This window comes from Pholcus phalangioides, unplaced genomic scaffold (assembly GCF_987345545.1).
Source record: "Pholcus phalangioides strain wild (caught in Gottingen) unplaced genomic scaffold, Ppha-v1.0 ptg000013l_1, whole genome shotgun sequence".
In the NCBI taxonomy this organism is placed as follows: Eukaryota; Metazoa; Arthropoda; class Arachnida; order Araneae; family Pholcidae; genus Pholcus; species Pholcus phalangioides.
Genome location: NW_028301606.1, coordinates 24,934,057 through 24,957,886, shown reverse-complemented (window position 1 = coordinate 24,957,886; position 23,830 = coordinate 24,934,057). Strand labels below are relative to the sequence as shown.

Genomic DNA, 23,830 nt, shown 5'->3' with positions numbered 1-23,830 from the left:
TATAGATGGGAATAGAAAAGATATAATATCTTGCAAGTCAATCCCATCAATTCAAAAGGACAATCGATGCCTTGATCACACGCACGAGCTAAATAATTAATGAAAATAAGAATATTTAAAAGAGCAATTTCCCACGTGTTTCAGTAACTTCCCTTCCAGTTAACTCTTCCATTTTTCACTCTCACCTACCATAAAGGCTTTCACGCTCATATCAATGTCTTCATGACCCATATCTCTAAGAAAAGATGAACACAAGCCCCCTTAAGGGCAGAGACCAAAATACTTCCAGCCAAGTCACTGACAGATGGAACTGTCCTTATAACACCGGCATATAACCGTATTACAATAACAAGGAAGTGATGTTACAAAAAATAAATACATATTAACATTTCTTTATTATGAGAGAAGTGATCGAAATTTCAATCGTCTTTTTTCTTAGAGCTCACGTCACTTTCAATGTCATTGAACTGTTTTATTTTGTTACTGAACTTGCCCTTGGGGGGTATGCAACCCTAAGAGACCATAAATGGTTTTTTTTAGCTTGATTATCGCACATTTTACGACGGGAAACCGCTCATTTTATTTCCAGTCGTAAATATTTGTTGTTTTCTAATAAGTCAGTGGGTGACTGTGCCACGTAGAGAATGATAATAACAATAATAAAACTGTTGATGTCGGTTTCCTGGAATATTTTGCTTGTTTCGTTTCTCTTTAGTCCAGAACAGACCTAAATTTGGATGCTACCAATATCATTACAAAGAAACCCAAATGCAGTCGTAATTTGCGTGCGATGTTATGAGATTTACGGCTTAAGATTATGTAAAAAAATCTGAAGCGTCTTCAAAACAGAGCTTTTCGTCAATTATTTCCTTGTATTTTGCAATGAAGAAACGTTTTGTTTCTTGGATATGCTTCGATGATGTTGTGGTCCAAGTGACTGAGTCCGTCTTTATTAAGAGTTTTTTTTCCTCATCACGCCATATAGCATGGAGAAAGTTGAACGAACTCTTTTCTATTTCTCTTCTCTTTCTTTTTTTACATATTACTACCACGAATAAATGGACAGATCAACATAATAAACACACGTGATGAGTTTCCGAGTATGCAGTTTGATCGAGAAATGGCTAATTTCAATTTTGTTTTTCTTCTGTTCGGTCTTAAGGAAGTTAATTTACACCACTAGATAGATCAGTTATACATCATTTGACATCGTGTGTGTGTGGCCGATGCCATCATCAGATTCATGAATGGTTTTCTTCGCAAATGATTCTTGAACATTGCGGAAAAATTGAAAATGAAAAATACTTGTATTAATGGTTTTATGAATAGCTATAGAATATACAAATTTTCAATAAAAATGCACTCAACAATGGACTTCGATATTCTTAACCCTTAAATGCTCAATTTTTTTTCAAACTGATAATTGTTTTTTATAGTTAATGAAGTTTTTAATCCTTATTGAAAGCCGGGAAAGTAATTTAAAATATCTATTTTGAATTGTACTGCTTATACAGGTTCTAAACGAGGACGTACAGAGCCTCAAAAATCGTATGTAAAATGCGTGTATTGAACTACACTGCTCAAAACAATTAGGGAGCACATGGTTTTAACAACATTACGCAAAGATGTATACCGATAAGTAACTTAAAATGAATCATCCATAATTTAAAGCCTAGCAGGAAACGGAAGAAGAAAACTTCATATGCAAATCAAAGTCCATGACGTCAAAAACCAGAAAAAGGAGATAAGGGCAGAAATCGGGATGTTGCAGAAACGTCTGTTTTACTGACGTAACTGTGAAATTCGATTGCGCAGTATTGTTTTTTGAGACAAGGTGACTTGAGGATGTCTCAACAACATGATTTACCGGAATCTATGGCATGGCGTGTTATAGGCAGACTGGAATCCGGGCAAACACAACGTAGTGTCGCGGACGCTGTTGAAGTCACCAGAAGTGTTGTTGCAAGGCTGTGGAATCGATTCCAAGAAACAGGAAATGTTAGACGTCGACCAGGGCAAGGTCGGCCACGCGCCACTACAGCAACTGATGACCGGTATATACGGTTAACAGCCCGTCGAAACAGAACAAAGAATGCTACGCAGCTGCAAAGACGGTTGCTCTTGGCAACAGGACGAAGGGTGTCCAGCCAAACAGTACGTAATCGGCTTCATGAGGGAGGGCTCTATGCGCGTAGGCCAATGATCTGCATTCCGTTGACTCTACGCCACCGCGCGGCCCGAAGAAGATGGGCTGCTGAACATCGAGATTGGGAGCAACATGATTGGAGCCAAGTGCTGTTTACAGACGAGTCTCGATTCAGTCCGGAGTGTGACACCCGACGTGTTCTGGTATGGAGGGACAGGGGCACTCGAAATAACCCCGCATTCGTTCGTGAAAGGTCACAATACAGACGAGCTGGTTGGATGGTATAGGGTGGAATCAGCATAGGCGGACGTACGGACCTGCATATCATTCGGAATGGCACTTTGACGGCCCGAAGGTATGCAGACGAGATACTGCGACCTCATGTCATCCCTTACGCTGGAGATTCCTTTGTTTTCCAGGATGATAATGCCCGACCGCATAGAGCTCGTCTGGTGGAGAACATGCTTGAAGCTGAAACAATATAGCGTATGGAATGGCCAGCGTGCTCTCCTGACCTGAATCCAATCGAGCATGTTTGGGACATCCTCGGAACGCATTGCTGCGCGACCAAGGCCGCCTGTTGCTGTCCGAGACTTGCAGATTGTACTTCTTGAGGAGTGGAACAGTATTCCCCAAAGTCTGATCGATAACCTCATCGCATCCATGGCAAACAGGTGTGCAGCAGTCTTAGCTGTTCGAGGAGACCACACGCCCTATTAAAACTCATGCATCATGTCTAAACAGTACTTTTTTTTATCGTTTACATGTAACCAAATTGTTGCCCTAAATCATCTTTTCATGTTTTTTCCATATTTTCAAAGAATTAAAGCTTAATTCCAAATTTTTTTACGTCTTCTTTCTGTATTGCGCATTGATACGCGTGTACTATCCATTGTATGCCAATACATGGCTGTCTCGCACGGTTTTCTTCACTTTTTTGCTTGCTCCCCTAATTGTTTTGAGCAGTGTAATATTAGTTTCCAAGTATATAAAGTGATTCAAACTATAGTAAAAAAATCGGATTGCAGACTTCAAGGTGAAAAAAAAGCAAAAACGAAACGTTTTAAAATTACCAAAATGACAGCCACACACGCTCTGCAACAAACAGAGTTGTTGTGGTTAATCGGGACATCTACCAGCCAGTACAAATTATAAAATATAAAGAATATGATATCACATTGTGTGCAAAGTCAATTCTGAATTGTTATCTTCAAGCTGGCTGCAGTGATGAACGTTTGAAGAATCCTTTGCTCATACGTAAAGCTACGCATTTAAGGGCTGAAACCTGTAGATAGCTATAAGAATGACGAACACTGGACAGAAGAAAAGGATGAAACTAACGCGTTTTGCATTTGATTGAAATTAACTGCTCACTGCTCAAGAAGAAGTGTTGTGATCTGTTGTTCTGGACTAGGGCCAGCAACAAAATGAAGTCTGCTGCGTATTTCGGCGTACTTAATGACCATATTTACACATTAATTAATATTTTGTTCGCTAAAGACGATAACATGTTATCGTCCAGAATGAAGATACCAAAATATGTTTGTTCTAAACTGCGAAATATAGGTTGAAAGAGTGCGAGTAATTTTTTTGTTTTGAAAATTGAATTGATCAAAACGAATTCCTCGTAAATCCAATCAAGAACCTATGGATATTTTGAGAGGAGACAATCGTTCCTGGATCCACCAAGGAGCTCGGTGAAAATTTGAGGTAAATGTGGATAGAAATAAATGTCGGGATATTGCACAATCTCGACATCCATTCTTACACTAATTTTTTTTTATTTACATTTCTGACGCTTTCAAAATTAATGCAGCGACGAATTTTTATTTTTGTTAAAAAGGATCAAAGCACAACAGACTCTTGATAATTCGGCCAGTCCAGAAACCCGGTGTTTTAGGCCAATTATTCATTATGATAACAATAATTGCCTTAAGATATTGCCTTATATATAACAATAATTGCCTTAAGATATTGCCTTATATATAACAATAATTGCCTTAAAGATAACAATATATAATTCACTCACCTCAATAAAACTAGGACCACAACGAACACTCAAATTTGTGGATGAAAGAAAAAATTCTTAATATATAGCTCTAAATATATAGTAAAGAGACATAAAAATATAAAATAACAATTGATGTGAAGTTTTTAGTAGCTTCAAACGAGTCCATATACACGCTTTGTAACTCGAAGACTCGAAAGGACTGCCACTGTCACTCCAATGAACGATGATACTTAAAAGTATCCCGAGTCAACACGCATATAAACTTTGGGTCACGTAATCGCGTGTCACGGGCATAAAACCAAATGGGACCCACCTTACGGTTTTGTTCCTTCAAGTCTGTCAGTCTGTCACAAAAAATTCAGTCATAAAAACTCTGCCACACTCGGATCTTTTGTGTCTCTAGAAAATGCACCACGAACTTAGCTCTTTAAAAATTTTATGAACACAGTGTTAGCGACTACATGTTCGTTCACTGTAACACTATACGTTGGATATTTTGGCCTACATAGATAGGCGACAACATAATACGTGTCAGTTCGAGTTTCAGGAAGTTCCTAGAATATTTTAAGGGTCTTGTGAAGCGACAGAATATTCAGACGGTTTCCAACAAGCTTTCTAAAAACGATTTCTAGCCAATCAATCACAAGAGATTCGGGCTTTTTTTATAGATCAGTGATGGGCAAACTTTTAAAAAAAGTTTAGTGGGCCAATATAATTTGTTAAAAACAATAACGAAGAAAATAAAATTCTATACTAATATTGTAAAATCTCGTCGGGCCGGATGAAACCTCTGAGTGGGCTGCATCTGTCCCGGGGGGGCAGAAGTTTGCGATCACAGTTATGTGAATGGATGCGCAAAAGTGTCTACAAGGCTATATATCAGCTACCAAAGTTTGTTCCCCATATTTCTAACTCAAAACTTGCACAGGCTTAAAGGACTGAGGTCAAAACAAAATATTCTACAGTGAGGAAAAAGCACCGTGGTTCCCAACTTCGAGGCGAAAATGCGAGCTGATCTCCCCATTAAAAAGCCACAGAGAATAACAAGCATACAAGGGACAATTATTCAATCATTACACTTCACTCATAGTCAGAAACTTTGAGGACAGATAGCAGCATTACACATTACAAGCATTACACAGATACAAACTTCACGTTAGGTTCACAACACGTACATTCCGGCATGTAGTAATTCGTTAGAAATTCCGTAAAAAAATGTGATCGTGAAGAAAGATACTAGGTAAAGAAGTGTGAAAGATACTAGGTACATATGCAGTTAGCAGTAGCGACAAAAAGCGACCCACACATTTGTAGTACCGAGGTCTGAAAGTAGGTAGGTAATTATATGCGTTATCGTTTTTTTAATGAGTTATTGAATAACAACAAAAATTCAAATGTGGAAAATTCAAGAATGGTGTGGAATAAATCAATCGAAGAATCAACATAATCTTGTGACACAGAAAGTGTGTCTCATCTTTCAAGAATTTGATCTAAACGTTAGTTGTGTCTTCAATAGCCAGAGACGTTGAGATTTATATGTTTTCCCATGAAAAAGTAAACGATGTTCTCAAACATGGCACCCTAAATAGTCTCTCTTATGTAACTTTTCTTCTTCTCGGAAAATGTCATAATTTTCCACGCGACTGCTCGGTTTGTTGTCCTAAAACGAAAAGTGATTCACACGGATATTTCTCATGTTAATACAAAATCGTATTAGGTATTCATTATTGTTTTCTACGCGACAAATATTTTAGGCACGTTGTGATTTCTTCTATTCATGGAACAGGGTTCATTGTTTCTCGAGAAACGCCAGACGCGCTATTCAGAACTTTGTCATGCATTTATGGGGGGGGGGGGGAAAGACTTAGCGGACTATATATAGCCCTGGGAGGCAAATTTGAGGAATGATTGGTCAAGAAAATTAAACTAAAATGGACGGGGGAAGGGCGACAAAAATTAGTATAACCCACAGGCGGTAAAACCATAAATCCGCATCTGCCAAGAGTGACCGAGAGAGCAAGTGACCAGGTCAGTGAGAGACCTAGAGACGATGGATCAAGTTGGTGAGTGAACTATACAGCTTTTTTTCAAGCACGTGAGTGACCGTGTTAAGCACGAGGTTAACTAAAATAGTGACCTAGAGAGAGAAAAGGATCAGGTCAGTGAGTGACCAAAACAGGGACCTAAAGCGTGTAAACCATGTGAGTAACAAAAACCCAGTGTACAATCAAGTGAGTGAACTAGAGACGAGGGACCAAGTCGATGTTGCAAGCATTACAGTGAACAAAACAGCGTGTCAGCACGTGAGTGACCTAGAGTGCAAAAGATCAGGTCAGTTCAGTGAGGAACCAGAAGAGTGACCCAGAGATTGAGCAAATACATGTGAGGGGCGGAGTGTAATCACATGAATGGCTGAAAGATTGACCAAGAATGTGAGGGACTTAGTCAAAAAGTGAGCAAAAGAGTGACCTTGGGAGTGTATTATTATGGTATTGTGTAGTGACCAAGATTGACCTAAATCGCATGTAAGCAGAGCATGGAAAGAACAGAATCAAGTCAGTGAGCGACAAAAAGAGTGATCTAGAGCGTATGCAATCGTAACAAAAACAGTGAATGACAGAAATAATGACCCAAAGAGAGACTGACCAGGTCAGTGACCGACCAAAAGAGTGGGTCCAGAACGTGCTTGAGCACGGGGAGGGAGTGACCAAAAGATTGACTTAGTGTGTGAGCATGGAGATACCTAGAGAGCAAGGAAGTGTGCATATGAGTGATCAAAAGAGAGACAGGGCGGTATTCACAGACATGGTTTAAACCAGATTCCCAACGTGGGCGTTAACACCCCCTGGGGGGGGGGCGGTAAAAGCTGCGGGTATAACATATAATTCCATGGGTTAGATTGCATTGGGGGGCGATGGGTGAAAAAAATTTCTGAAGAAGGGGGCGATGTGGGACAAAAAAAGGTTGGGAAACTATGGTTTAAACTATAGTCACAATTTTTTCATGAGAGATCGACACGGATTGGTTAAATTCAGGTTTTTAACCAATCTATGTTGATCTCTTATCCAAAAATTGTGACTCCAGTTTAAGCAATGTCAGTGAATACGGCCCTTAAAGACAGGGAAGGAGGTAACACGGGTTGCAGCCCGGGGGGGGGGGGGAGCAATTTGAGGAAAGAAACGCAAAATCTGTGTAATCCTCAAGTGGCAAAACCATAAATCCTCCTCTATGGTCAGTTTCATTCATTTATATTTTCCATGATTGCATTTTATTAAATTTATTTATTATTTAAAAGAGAAAAATCTGAAAATTTACGACTAAGCGTTATCATTTCGTGAATATCATAAGCTGAAAAACCCGCATTATGATCATAATAATTCTCCTGCGATCCCAAACTAATCCTCATCTGAAACAAGGGCATTCGGCAGGTTAATCACCTCTCATAAGGGAGAAAATAAACAAAAAATGGACACAAATGTTGGTCACTGTGGTTATTGAACAACAGGATGGAACTTCACACGCTAATAGCTAGTTTGTTAACCAGAAAAAAAAAGAAAAAAAGACTAGCACATATCAATTTGACTATTTTACGGTTCAAAGACTTCTTTCTCTTCATTCACTGGTCATAATTTTTTTTTTTTTTTTTACCTGTTTATCCGAAATATGTAGTCCTTTCACTATTTCCTTTTTTTACATATACTGTGTATATATTTTTCCAATTTCTTCCTTCTTCCTAGTTTAAAATTTTCTTCCAGATCATTAATTTTTGGGTTTCCTTCTTGCTGTTGTAATTCTACTTTTTATTTATTACATTACCACGATTTAGGTTATTGTGGTTATATAGTGTTATTTCGAAAATGTAGTCCAACCAACCGGTGATAGGAATGTTTCAGTTCATTTTCCTGGCTTTTCATCAGTTTTATCATGCTTTTTTTGTTCGTGCCATGTTAATGATGGAGAACTAATTAGACCGAGATTTAAAAAACTTGAAGTGCGTACTTCTAGTTTTCAACATTCAAAGCAAACATATACTTAATTGAAAATGATTTTTCTAGTAATTCGCTGGTTACGAGTTTATAATTCGTTGCTTTTTCTTTCAAACGGAGGAGCACGATTCCGGTCTATCAACATGGGCAATTTACTACCGAGTAGTCTATGCCGGAAGTGCGGGTGTGTGTGTATCTAATAGTCTAAGTGCGTATCTAGTGTTGCGTCTGATTTCTCAGTGTCGCCATCTATATCTTTAATTTTCAGTGAAGTGTTTTATCTCTCCGAGATGTGAAGTGGGGTGTATCCGATCGTGCAAAGTTCAATGTGAGCGAAACGTAATGATTGAATATATGTATCGTTGTAGATCTGTTGCTCTCTCTGTGACAAGACTTTTTAACGGAGAGATTGGCTCGTATTTGCACCTCGAAGTTGGGAACCACAGAAAACCTACTTCAGCCGCCAACTACTAGCGTCGTTGGGGCCAATTCGTTGCTGAAAGTTAACCACGCAATAAAAAAAAACACTAGTATCTCGAAGCAAATATTCGCTTTTAAATTAATGGAATTTTGATTTTTTTAAATTCACATAGCTCCCAATTTTAGTACTTGTATAAAAATCAATTATCAATTAGTTTTGTCAAAAAATAAACTACAGTGTATTCTATGCAGAATAAACATAGTTTCGTCCACATAAACCAATACTGTACACAAAGCAGTCTGAAAATCAATGTCGACTTCCAATTTTTCACACATCCGTTTAAAATAAACTACTTCACGTAAGTTAAATATTTGATCGCATGTTGAAGTAATTTTAGTATTGTAACGAATCTGTTTTCCCAGTATGGATATTTTTACTAACTCTCTGTGGCCTTACAGCACCTAATGCGTTTTGTTTGTTAATACGTTGTTAAAAGAAGTTGAGAAGAGAAAAATCTATCTTCGAAGAGAAGAGAACGTGAGTTGGAATGTGGCTTCCGTTCTGTACGGTTGTCTGTTTTGAGTGTGCTTGGAAATGAAGGCTTCTTCTTTAAGTTCCGCAGTTTCGTGCCTTAATTGGACACCCCTCCAATATCAAGGGTTTAGAAATATTCCGCTATCTCCCGGAAAAGAGACGCACCTCCGACGCGACGTCCCCTTATAGTATCTTATTTCATAACTTAGATCATCTCGTAACTCAAGGTACAACAGTATAACTATTACTTACGGTAAATATTTTGAAATATAGTTGAAAATTCAATCATGAATGATAATGACTAGAGCCCGGATTATATGCAAATGCATATGAGCATATGCAATTGCATATTTTAGCATTTTTTGTGGTTAAAGCATAAAACTGATATATACATGCATAAAACTGAATCATTTTCAAAATAAGTGAGTATTTTCATATACTTATTCAATTTCAGCCATTTTCTTCGAATTTCTCTAAGTTTGTCGTTTTTTCCCCTAATTTTTATTTTTTTTTCGGACATGCAAAGAACACTGATCAATAGAGAAGGGTATATGTCGTACCGCAACAGAGAAGATAAAAGAAGCGGAAAAGAAAAGATTAAAATTTTAACTATTTAAATTTTTTATATTTTGGGGTGTCGGTCGCTCCTGTTCTGCAAAGAGCAATCCATCACTTGTCAAAGGTTCAAAGTGAACGGTGACCATAAGTTCCAAAAACGGTCGTTTTGATTTCAGGGGGCGATTTATGTAAATTCCATAGATGAATAAATGAATTCGTTTCTTTTTAATTTTTTTTTTCACTCTACAAGGAAACGCCGACTGGACCAATGGAGATACATAACTATAGGAGGTATTGATTAGACCCGAGAAACAGATGTCTAGGCTCTGTACCTGAAAGCACTTTACTCCCCCCCCCCCTCACCTCAGGGAACTTGGGCATCCCTAGCGAACCCGGAAAAAATGTCAACAATTAGCAAATGCACGTTAGGCGGCAGAGGACAGCAGATGAAGAATAATTGTTCAAACTTTCATGAAGAGACTTATTTTAGCCCACCAGAAAAAAACGGGTTTCTTTCTTATTTTCGTATCTTTTGATGTTTCTCGGAAAAGAGCATTTGTGATTCTAAAAATATTTTTAACAGTACAAATGAAAAAAAATCTGGCGCATTTTTCTGGTGGCAGACCATATCACCCCTACCTCCATTTCTTCACTAAGCCCTAGGTTCTTCATTCACTTATTTTTAGCAGGATTTTAAAAAATGCGAGGTAAACATAGTCGCCCACTTTTGTTTTTCTTTAGTCTATTGGCGTGAGCAAGTCGTGCTTTCCTCTTCTTCAGAAATTTTCTCCGATTTTTTTTCTTCTCATTATTGACCTCAATTGGAAATGCCTAAAACGAAAGGATACAGAGGCGATTTGTTAAGAAAATGTGTTTCCGAAAACCCCAAAGATTTGACGACAGACGGGCAAATAATATGTTGCAGGCTATGTGAAAAAAATATTGCTTGCGAAAAGAAATCCCAAGTTGACCAGCACGTGAAAACCAGTGGACATACCGCTAGGAAAGGAAAGAGCGAACAACATTCTATGCAGACAATGTTGACCACCGTTTCAACTCCACAGTGTGAAAGGAAAAGCGAATTTTCAATGGATTTATGCAATGCTCTGGTAGGAAGCAACATTCTTTTCTACAAACTAAACAATATAAATTTTAGAAATTTTCTAAAACATTACTGTAACAATCGGAATGTCTCGGACGAATCAATCGTTCTGAAAAATTATTTTGAGACTATAATATGATCAAATGGTCCAAGAAATTCACAGTGATTTGGAAAACAACCATATTTGGATAATGGTTGCAACCACTGATGCTTGTGGTCACTATGTGGCTCATTTGATATGTGGAAAAATTAATTTTAAAGGGCCATCTCGGCCACTTTTGCTCACATGCAAGGCTCTTGAAAAAAGTGGATCATTCTGGAATAGCTAGATTCATAAATGATTCTTTGCCCATTTTATGGCCGGCAAGCGATTACTCCTGTGAAAATGTCCTTTTATCAGCGATGCTGCCCCGTACATGGCGAAAGATGGAAAAAGAACTCAAAGTGTTTTACCCTAGCCTTGTATATGTGACTTGCTTAGCTCATGGGTTGCACCGCATTGCAGAAAATGTAAGAGAGCTAAATGTGTCCGAGAACAGTCATTTGATCCGTGAAAAAGACATTTGTGAAAGCCCCATTGCGATCAAAAGTGTGCAAAGAAACATGTCCAAACATCTCCTGCCACCTGAGTCTGTTTGGACTAGATGGGAACGTGGGTGGAAGCAACATTATTTTATTCTGAAAATTTTGATAACGTGAAAGTGGGGTTCACTCTTTCGATAATGATTCGTCTGCCATAATTGCCGCGAAAGCGGTTTTTTCCAGCGAAAAGCTAAGAAGAGATTTGTGTCTCATTGAAATATATTTGTTTTGGTAGCCGAGCAGCATAGCCAAATAAGAAACCCGGGGTCTTTCAGTAAACGAAGCCACACAAGGGAAGCTCAAAATCACGTTTTAGATATTCCGGATTCTATGCGAAAGACCTTAATAAAAGAATGATTGGAGATGGTGTTGGAGAACAATTGGGGTTTTCGGACATTAAAAACAATTAACAGTTATTTGAATGGCAAAGATGCCCAATTACCATCTGAAATGCAAGAATCGAAAGCCAAATTTTATAAATATTTCCCTGTAAGCTCTGTGGACGTAGAAAGGACATTTTCTGCGTATAAGATTGCATGATAAGAGACGGAGCATGAATATGCAAAACATTGAAAAGTATATCGGTATATATATTGCAACAGGAATTATGCTTCTTGACGAAGTAAGTTAATATTTTTGTGAAAGAATATTTTTAATTATTTCTTAATGACATGTGCAATGCATTCATTATGCGGCGGGTTTTCCGAAAACTTTTTTTGCGGAATTAGCATAATTTTACTGTTTTTTTTTTTTAATATGTGTTTTTTGGATTTTTTATTGCATGATCATTCTTTTAAATTGTATGTACAATCAAGCAGCCAATTTTATGCTTATTTTTCTATTTTCAATATCATATTCCGGGGTTTTTTAGTGCAGATTTTCGCTATTTTTAATGCATCTTTCAACGTTTTTTAAGGCATATTTGCATAACTTTTGTGCTTATTTTGCCCTTTTGTTTAGTGCATATAATTTCGTCATTACTAATGACTCATTTTATTTCAAATTGAGCTTTACGAACTGTCGTGAATTTTTCAAAGATAAAGCAAACCATGATTTAGAATCAATCAATCATCTACCATATTATGAAAATTAGAATAAGAATAAAACGATAATAAATGATAATCATGAATAACTATTATGCAAATTATTTGGCAGATCACTTTAGTTCCAATTAGTCTAAAAAAATTAAAAAGCTACTCTTTCGTACGTAACAAATTATCTAACCTGGTACCGTCGGTAGATAAAGAGTTAAACCTAGTGGCTGATTTTTTTTGAGCTGATAATTTTTTTCAACAGTTAATGAAGCGTATAGGAAGCCGGGAAAAATATTTAAGAAAATGCATTTCAAATTGTACTGCTTATACAGGGCGCACAGAGTATGAAAAATATTACACATGAAATAAATCTATTGAACTATTATTACTTTCCAAGTATATGACTACTTTCTTTTTGATTCAAACTATAGAAAGAAGAAATAATTCGGGATGTAACTTCAACAAGAAAAAAAGAAATGCAAACAAAAGATTTCAACCCTACAGTGCATGATTTTCTATTTTTTGAGAGGTTACAGATGTGTACATTGCTTTTTTTTTTTTTAGATTTAGAAGTTTTACTGCATCTATGAATGGCTTTTGAACGAAAATGAAAAAATGGGAATAATGAATGTCTCAAACATGAAGTTGCCAATTGGCAACGGAAAAGAAACATATTAAAACCAGAGGTTACAAACTGGCAACAGTATGCCCTGTAGAGTTGACCACTATTTTTTGGACTGTGTCCAAAAAGATTATCCGTCGTACTTATGGTCTCATGAATATTTGAAATATATAGATTAATGAGGTCCATTGACAATTGCGTTTTTATTACAAACTTCCACACAGTGTAATCAGATCACAACCATTATGGTATGTTCAGTAAAATAATGTGGTTACCTTTTTTTTGTGGCCAGTGCCTGTCATACTTACAGCTTCGTGGTAATTTGCAATTTGTGCGTTTCCATTGTGAATTTATATAGAATCTAAAGGCATTTACAAAATCATCAATACAGTAATATCTTGGAGTTACGCGGTAGGTCGGACAGACGCTAAGCGCGTAAGTCGAACTCGCGTCAGTCGGGATGCAGTTTCACATGCAAATATATCAAATAAAAATTAATTGGAACCAGAATTTCTGAAATATACCAGTCTTCTAGAAAAAAAAAATTGCATTCATCACGCAGGTTTTCTTACATTCAAGTAAATTCTCAGTAATATTTTTAAATTACTCCAAAATATGTACAAAATCAGATGTATTAAAATATTTGGTAACTCTTTGGTCCATCCAAAGAAATGAGCTTCTTGTGTTAATGCAGGGTAATTTTACTATTAGTTTTTGTTTCTTTGTATAATGTCAAGTAAAGCAAAGCGACGAAATTAGTTTAAGTGACAGTTGAGTGAGTGGGTACATGCATTGTCAGTAAAGTTTAAATACCATAATTTTCAAGTCAGTAGCCAAGCTGGCTTGATTTTTAAGGTGCTAAAAGTAGAAACTGTTTAATACGGTACCAAATAATGTTTCCAAATGGTTCCTCAGGTTAGTATTGATTTTCAAAATCTGTGGTAAAATTTATATCTTCAGCTGCTTCACTAGTTTCTACTTTTAGAACCTTAGAAATCAAGCAGCTTGGCTACATATGTTTTTCTGATTGAATGGAGAATATATTTTTACTTGATCATAGCAACATAAAGAAATATTGTTTCTATCTCAGCTATAATCCCATAACGCTTACGAAATGTTCTGAATTCAAAAACCAGACATTTTTCACAGAAATTGGGTAACTTCGAAATCGCGTAAATCTGGGAACACTTTTTTTTTCCCATTTTCAAATTTTCGCAATATTTACGAATCATTTACGAAGAAAACAAGTCATAAATCTGACGATGTCATCGACAACACACACACACACTGTAAATTTATGCAAACTAATCTATGAATCAAACCATTAATTTATTATTAAATTGTATTGTGCCTGTGTGTCAATTAATAAATTTCAATTTTAATTATTTTACTCATGAAATATTTAAAACATGTACGAAATCGAATGAGTATTAGAACTTGTGTAAATATTTTGTCTCAAATAACGCACCAGGAATGTTAAAATTCCACGTGAAGCGTAAAGTACTTGGTGACAGCATTACAATTGCTGAAACTGAATGGCGGTAAGTTTTACGCAATAACAAAAAGAGGAATGAGTAAAATATAGAAAAAAAATAATGAAAAAGGTTCAGCATTTACTCAGCTTTTTTACGTCACACTTCCCCACTGGTTGATATAGTTGTTCATTATCATTCCAATAATTAACTGGAATTTTGATGTGTGACTGACACAAAGGTGTATAATTATTTTTTACATAAAAAAAAGAAGAGAAGCTGAGACGTAGAAAGAAGAATCATAAAACGAACTCATATAAATGCGAATGATGTGCCAAAGCCATGAACGACGTTCTATTGTTACTTAGGAAATCTCTTATTTCAGTGGGCGGTCATCAATTTCCATCATTATATCTACTATTATGGGTTTTCACCACCATCACAACAGCAACATTAAGAGACTTTGGTTTTTATGTATTTTAACACTGAATGGAAGATGTTGAATCGTGATTTATTGTCTCATTATTGTATATATTAAATAACCGAAAAACACACAGGAAGAAACACTATGACATGGTAATAAAAACAGAAGAGGAAGATCCATACAATACCTAAGTTACGTTGCGAAACGCGTGTCTTTTATTTATTTATTTATTCTAAATAACCTTGACTCGTAAATGTTTTTTTCTTTCTGGGGGGCGGGGGGGTCTATGATTTTTTTTGTTTTTGTAACACAGAAAATGAATTTATTTTAGGAAAGCACCATAAAATTCACTTTTGAAGACATTTTCAACAGAAAAAAAATTCAATGAAAAAAAGAAAGGAGTTTTGAAATACATTTCGTATAGAAATTCTAGTTTCCATTTTTTTAACCATGAAATCATATTTCGCAAAAATTCAAATTTTGGATGCATCTTTTATCATCTATCGTCATCTCTCTCCCGAATTTGCCTATTTTTCTAGAGAAATATTTGTTCCAAAAAAAGAAAGAGGTCACTGAATATTTATGTGTAATAACCCTTACTGTACTTACAAAATCGAATACAAAACATTCGATGTATGTATGAATGCAAATTCCGTATTCGAGGGATTTCAATACTCGAATTTGAATATGTTTCGATAAAAAAAATAAAAAAAATTGCACGAAGAAATTTCCCCGAATCGGTATGAATTCATATCTTATTGCATAAAGAATAATGATGAAATGTATTGTATGGATATAAGATTCAACATAAACGAGAATTTTCATATATTATGGTAATAAAAAGTGGTTTTGGTGAAATTCTCTTCAAAATGATGATTTTAGTGCTTTTTATCAAATTAATATCGATTCAATCATAAATATAAATTTTTTGGAATTTCTTTCAACATTAATTCAATGAAAGCTATCTAGAAATATCAAAAATTTGGTTTTTGTTGCAAATGATTATAAGAACTGATGGATATTAAAGTAATTTTCCGTAATAATATACAGCGTGAAAATTATTATTTTCTGATTTTTAAGCTGTTGTTGACAAATTCATTAACATTTTTTATGACGTCAAAGGATTCCAATGCATTTTTGTCAACACATTTTTATAGAACTTTTCTAGAACTAATTAAAGAAATAATTTTGAAATTACTGAAAGAAATAATTTCGGAATTACTAAAAAAAATAATTCTGGAATAAATGAAAGAAATAATTTTTTAGAATAAATGAAAAAAATAATTTCGGAACAAATTGATGAAAACTCAAAACTAACGAAGAAATATTGATGATTACAGCAAGAAATAATTTCAGAACTATTTAAACAAATAATTTCAGAACTACTGCAAAAAAAAACTTTCAAATAAATGAGATTAATAATTTCGTAATTTCTGAGAAAAATTATTTCACAATCAACAAAAGAATAATGGTATGGTTATTGAAAGAAATAATTTCAAGATGTATTGAGAAGAAAAAAAATTCAGAATTGCCGGAGTGAATAATTACATAATCATTTAAAATTATTTTATGATTGAAATTAATCTCAATTAATTAATTTAATCGGTAATTATTCAAAAACTATTCAGAATTAGGGAAAAAGTTATTTCAGAGCTAAAAAAAATTGATAATTAATAAAGAAATAAATTCAGAATAAATTAGTCTTCAATTATTTTTGTCTCTGTTAAATTCCTGGCCCCATTAAGATAGTACTGAATTACATGGGTATGTGGTGGCCCAGCTTCAATTTGGTCTGCCGAGTCTGAAAGGTTGAATACTCTTGATGTAGAGTATACTTTTTAGTAAAATAACTAGATCCTATAAAATAATAATTTCGAGGATAACTTTAATCAATAATAATTGTTTACTGTTTAACCAGAAATACTATAAAATTCTCAAAAGACTTGAATATGCAAACTTTAGTTTTAAAATTTCTATGTTTCTAGCTCTGGAATAGAAATTGCGTGTAATGTATAAATTGTCATCGCATGTTTCTAAAATTTTGTTTTCCTTCCGGTTATTTTTCTGGGTTTTATCAGAACTTATGACAGTCAACATATATTTAATTAACCAATATTATTAATTGATTTCATTAACTAATCAGTTTTTTCTTAATATAATAATTATAAGTTCAAAGTTGCCTTATAATTAATGTAACGTTGAGTAACAGGAACTAACAATCTTAAAATTTAAGAATTCCTAGAATCGAAAAAAAAAACTTCATAAGCTTCGAAATTCCCGTTTCATTCAATTTACAGCTTTTATTTTGTTAAATGTTTCATGAAATTTTTTCAATATTTGAAGTAAATTCATCGAAAATTCAGATTTTTAGTTTCAATTATTATGAAAATGAAAATCTATAGATTTTTTAGTACTTATGGCAGACATAACAGAATTAAATTACCACAACCACTTTTGCTTTAAATATCAGTGAATATTCATATACAATGAGTAATTATTCTTCGTCTGGGGTGAATAGTATATTCTAATGACGGAAAGATATCTAAATTTTCAACGTGATACAGATGGGGAAAAATAAGAAATCGGAAAGTATTTGTTGAGATTTTCAAAGATATTGAAAGTGACGATAACGATAATAAATTTTTCATAATCAACTCATGATTCAATGAAAAATGTTTTCCAGGAAAAAAAAGAGGGCAAATTCTATACTATCTATAAATTCAAGTAGTTCAGAGTTTTTAAAATTTGTCTTCCATTAATTTCACATAACAAATTTCATAATAATTTTCATAAATATCGAAAGATTCTAATTTCTTCTAATTAAATTAGCTATAACTGAAACGATTATTCTTTTTTTAAAACTTTGTAAATACATATTTGTATTAGAAGCATTTATTTCAATTATATGTTTTACCTTAATTTTCCTTCAATATTTCCCATCTGAAATTTTATTTCTTAAATGAAAAGAATCATTCTCAATATTACAGCACATCGTGAAGAAATATACTTAGCCCAGAAAAAAAAATCTATCAAATTGATTGTACATAATCATCTACAATGGGAGAGCATATTTTCAATTCTATTAAACCATTTGAGCGATTTTCTTGTTAATGAAAAATTTTACAACCTTTTATTTCTTTCGATTTCATTAAAAATTTTATATTCTATCATCAAACAGTATGAGAAACAATTTTCCATATAAATCAAAATTTGGATGATTTTTTTTGCAATGGTATCTTATATAAACAATCAAAAACTTTAAACTCGAATATTTGAAGAGGAAAAAAATTAATGTCTGTTCTAAAATGGCTTATTTCTAATAATATATTTTTTCCGTAATTTCCTTCAATATTTCCCATTTTAAATTTGATCTTTTTAAAGAAAAATAAGCATTCTCAGTACTACAGTACATCGGGGAAAAATGTACTTAGCCCGCGAAAAAATCTATCAAATAAATTGTACCTAATCATCTTAAATGAAAGAGTATTTCTAATTCTATCAAACAATTTGAGCGATTTTCTACTTAATGAAAATTTTCACAGCCTTTTATTTTATTTTTTTCGATTTTATTAAAAATTTTATATTCTATCACCAAACAATACGGAAAATTATTTTACACATAAATCATACTTTAAATGATACTTCTCACAGTTTATATAAACTTACTTGAATATTTGAAGAGAAAAAAGTGAATGTCTGCACTAAAATGACTTACCACGAGTATAAAAGTTCCTAGGAATTCAGCAATAGCTTCACGAAGCATGTCGTTCCTGCATTTCATCTTCAGGGTATCGCCAAGTTTTCTTATCCTGGATTCTATCGCTAGAACGAGAAGAGGCATCTTTTAAGAAGCGGGGAAGAGAGATTCAACCCAATGATGATGATGATGGTAGCGGTGATGATGACGACGACGATGAGTAGTTTTATTACTGTTATAATACGATAAGCTTGATAAGAACAACACGGAGCTGCCGTAACACGCGTATGATCTGAATCATCCGAGCTACTGCTTCAGAATGAACGTCTCGCTTTTCTTTTCTACCTTGCTGATGCCTGTAACAGCACTTTTCCCCCTGCACACGCACATTCAATACACGAGAAAGAGAAGAGCGAGAATCAGTTCACGGCCCTTGCGCATAGCGGGAGAAAAATAAAACGAGATGTCTGACGGACATATCTTCTGAATCACCGGTAGTAATAGTTCTAAGTAGTAAAGCCGAAAAAAAAGAAATTGATGTTACGGCCTCGATAGCGCCATCTATGCTTCAACACTTGTCAAAAAGCTATCCTTTTTCCCGAAAAAAATTGAATGCAACGAACTTTACGAAGGATACGTTTCCTTTAATAATCAAGGGTATATATATATATATATTTGAACATAACCCTCTGACTCATCGTAAACGTTCTCTGACAACTATTAATTACAACTGATGTACAATATACAGGGTCATCGTTACGAAATGGTTCAATGCTATTATGTTGATGACAAAAAAATTATACAGTATTTTGTGGCGATCATTCTCATCTAAACAATAATCTTTCATTTTCATTTTTTCATCTATAAATTCTAAAAATTTATGTTTTTTTTATAAGGTGATGTATCTTATAGTGGATTGGTTCCTTTACGCTTCGTAATTTTAAATTGAAATTTATTTAACACAAACGCATCACACAGTTAACATAGATACAAAACACATTACATTCTAAATATGTTATACTCATAAGTTATACTCATGAAATATAATGATCACACACAAAATATACACACTGACGCAGCTTGACTTAGATGATCCTTGCGTCAAAAAAATCCAAATATATATACACATTGGTTTCTGTTTTTTTTACTCAACAAGATTTGGTTGATGTAAATAATTAAGAACCATTTAAACCATTTTACGTTATAAGACAACCATAAATACATTTTATGGGCGTTGTATAATATTTTATCATGTATTATATATATATATAATACATGATATATATATATATATATATATATATATATTGTATAAAGTTTTAACTACATTTTTCTTATTTTATTTCATGATTTAAATTTTTTTATTATTTGGGTGCAATGTATAAAAATTGTTTTTGCATAACGGTTTTATTTCGGTTTTCTAACTTCATATTGGATTCCAGTTTGTCGCACTGTTTGTTTTAAATCAGTTTATTTTAATCAATATAATTTTTATGAAACTTTTCTATGCAGTACTTATTTGCGTTAGTATTCGTATTTGTATACGTTGAGAGAAAATTGAATTTTTACGATAAAATACGAGAAAAATCTTTTTTTTTTTCTTAATTTTTTTTTTTAGTTTTTAAAGAAATTACTGTAAATAACACACGCATAATACGGATACATGTAGTTTTTGGTGTCTATTGGTATAGCGAGAGAAATATTTTTTTTCGAAAAAGAAGTTACTTATTATTTGAGTCAGTTTTCTCTATTTTCTGGAAAAATAGCTGAAATAAAAAACGGTTTGCAGGGTTACCATCGCTAGGGCACGGGTATTTTTTTAAGACAGGAGAAAATAACTGAAAAAACAGCCGATAGGTGGCGGAATGTGGAAATATGTAAATGAGACGGTCGTAAGAACTTGCGCTCCTTAAGACAAGCAGTTCACCGTTGTAAACCATGTATGTAGACCTGCTGCACTCTGCCGTTGCTGGATTTGTGACTCGCCTTCAATATAATATCCCCTGTGGTGGTGGTGGTCTTGTGGATCACACTGCTGTAATAAACAATTTGGAGGCATTCTGTTCGTTGTTTGCATATTTTTTCTCCGACTTGTGTATGTCAGCGCCACCTATCGGTTGTTTTTTAGTTATTTTTTCCCCTGTCAAAAAAAATCCCCGTGACCTAGCGATACTAACCCTGCAAACCATTATTATTTCGGTTATTTTTCCGGGTTTTTTTGAATTTTTAAAATTCTTTTACGGACTTTTTGCCCACCCTGTATATATAGATCAAGTACAATTTTTTTTTGAAGTTTCAGTTCCAATAACTTTTACAAAATACATGAATTTTTAATTTTCTTCTAAAAAAGCTATGCTTCCTTAAAATAATGAAAATAATGATTTTAAAACATCGTAACTTTTAACGTAGTATGAAAAGCCTATCGAAGTGTAACATTCACATTAACTCGTGAAACGAACTCCACCTTTATACGCGAGTGTTAATGCAGCACACACACACGTATTTTTCGAAAACACGGAATACAACTGAAAATAATTTATTCATTGCGATACATAAGACAAAGTTCCGTTTATACATAACACGTGTTTCATGCATGAATTTATGCCCAAGAGCGCATTGAATCCCGGCAGGATGTAGTTATTTGTAACCATCTCAATCCGACCGAAGAAAACATTAGAAAATCATGTTTCTTCTGTATACGTATACATCATTTATACTTGCATAATAATCGTACGCTCAAATTATCATAGTCAAACGAAGACCAAGGACGACATCCATGCATCAGTACACATAAGGAACGGACATGAATGCGGCAGATTTTTTTTTTGAGCGAAAAGTAATCACACACTATCTATACGTGATAGAAATTAGTTCCTGTTATGCAAAGAGGGGGGAAGAAAATAGAGTAGAATAATTTCCTCGAGGAAATTATTTATTATATTATTATTTTTTTTTCGAAATTTAATAACACCTATTTATTGACACTTACAGGGAATCCTACCAATTTTATTCATTTGGCCTATTTATATTTTATTACACTTCTGATTACGATGTGCCTAATCAGGTTATAGAGGTCATGAACCAAGTTGGGTTATTATTATTATTATTATTGTTATTATTCAATTCTGTGAATATATATATGTGTGAGAGAAGAGAAAAGTTAGAAGTAAATACCCCAAAAAAAAACTATAAGGAAAAGAGAATTAGGATGGCCATTGCCATTTGATACTCATTTTATAACATGGTCAAAAAGCCCTAAAACTATGTCCAAGTAGAAATAGCATTAAAAATATTATTGAATCACTCATTTATTTCAACTGTTGAAAAAAAAATAGTTTTGATTATTCAAGCTACGCTGTACTACCAAAATTGTTTACATACATTTATGATTATGATTGTTACTTTGGAAATTTTCAAACATTAAGAAAATGAATTTTTCAATGTTAACTTATCACCTTGCACGAATGATGAAACAACTACTACTCAACCGGACATGCACCTCGTGCACATTCCTCTATAGAGAACTCCTAATAAATTGGTACATGCCGGAATGTGCGCGAACGTGTCGGGAACCTAACGTGAAGTTTGTATCTGTGTAATGCTTGTAATGTGTAGTGCCGCCATCTGCTCTCAAATTTCCCAACTATGAGTGAAGTGTAATGATTGAATAATTGCTCGCGGTAGGCCTGTTGCTCTCTGTGGCGAGACTTTTTAACGGGGAGATCGACTCACATTTGCGCCTCAAAAGTTTTATCGAATGATAAAACCGCATGACATTATTGTAATTGTACAAAAATTGTGATTCGAAATAAAGGAAACTCTGCAGAGAATGTGTGTGTGTGCATCAAAATAAGAGCAAATGATTTCAGATACATTCATAATTTTTTTTTTAATTTTTATTTTATTTAAAAACGTTAAAATTTGAATTTTAAATTCTAATAAACGAATAGAGTCAACGAAGTTTCGATCTTTCACTCTATTTGGTGAACGGCATGGTTTTAAATTATGATGAGTTTTGAACAAGCATAGTGTTATCAACATTTGTAACGAGTCGATGATCTATATGCAAATAATTTACTCTATTATTAATATAATAATTTTCTTCATTTTGAATCAATTTTAATTCAATTACAGCAATGTCTCGCTGTTTTACCATGCGCAAGGTAGTAATGTTGAAAAATAATATTGAAAAACACATTTTTTTTGTAATGTTTAAAAATTTGCAGAAAATTAATATAAAGATATGTAAATAATTTTTCAGTAGTACAGCATAGAGTTAATAATTGAAAAGGACAGTATCAAATTTGAAAATAAAAATCAGTTGTTAAATGATATTTTATTTTTGATTATTTGATTTTGATTAAATGATATTTTTTATATTATACATGAATTTCTATTAGAACATAATTTCACCGTGTTTGAAGGTATGAGATTCTAACGTTAGTACCTGCCAGAGAACCAAATAATGCGAGTGCAATGATAATATTCCCGAGTTCTGAAAAATAGTAATAAAGAAATATTCTCATATTGGGGCTATCTCCGAGGGAAATAATAATGTATAATAATAACGTGATTCTCACGTATTCCCAAGGGATCAGCATGATTCGTGCTGGGAATTTGTTGGTTTTAGTAGGCATCCGAGCCCGAACCGGGATTCGAACCCAGACCTGCCAACATCATCTATATTGTATGCCCATATTGAATTGGACTCTGACCTTGACGCGCAAAGGGAGGGTTCATTTTCCAAGAAGGGGAAACCGGGGAGAAAAACTCACTAAAATAGCGCAAAAGACGCTAACGGAAAATGCCAACCTGCTCGTTTTCCCTGCGACCTTTTTATCGAAAGAAGATAAATATAATCACCCATCGAGACTTTTCATGACGTAGCCAGAGGACAACTCAGCGTGGGTGTACAATAGCAGAAGACCTCCGCGCGAAGCTCGTGACGTCACTGAAGAAAGCCATCTCACCTATAGCCATTGGATATACTACAAAAAAAGATAGAGATTGCGGATGCGTCGGCCTGCGTGTGGTTTTGGGTGATGGTAAATTAGAAAAATAAAAATTTAGATAGTTCAACAAATATTCGTTATATCGAGGTTTTTAATAGGGGTATGATCTCTATTTTCGCCAGAATTTCAAAAATAAGAAAATCATTAAATTGAGAAATTCGTTAAATCGGAGTTCGCTAAATCCGTGTCCGACTGTATTGGAATAAAATATACAAAAGGGTTGAATAAA

The 23,830-nt window shown here is 34.1% G+C and overlaps 1 protein-coding gene across 1 annotated transcript in view; it reads right to left on the bottom strand.

The window, feature by feature from the left end:
- The window catches only part of LOC149078846 (aquaporin-9-like), a 74,250-nt gene extending 55,265 nt beyond the window's left edge, over positions 1–18,985 (bottom strand). The window contains exon 1 of the mRNA XM_089241001.1: positions 18,608–18,985. Within this exon, the coding sequence (XP_089097127.1) occupies positions 18,608–18,733 (126 nt within the window). The 5' untranslated portion in view covers positions 18,734–18,985. The remainder of the gene's footprint in view (positions 1–18,607) is intronic.
- Between the last annotated feature and the right edge of the window lie 4,845 nt (positions 18,986–23,830).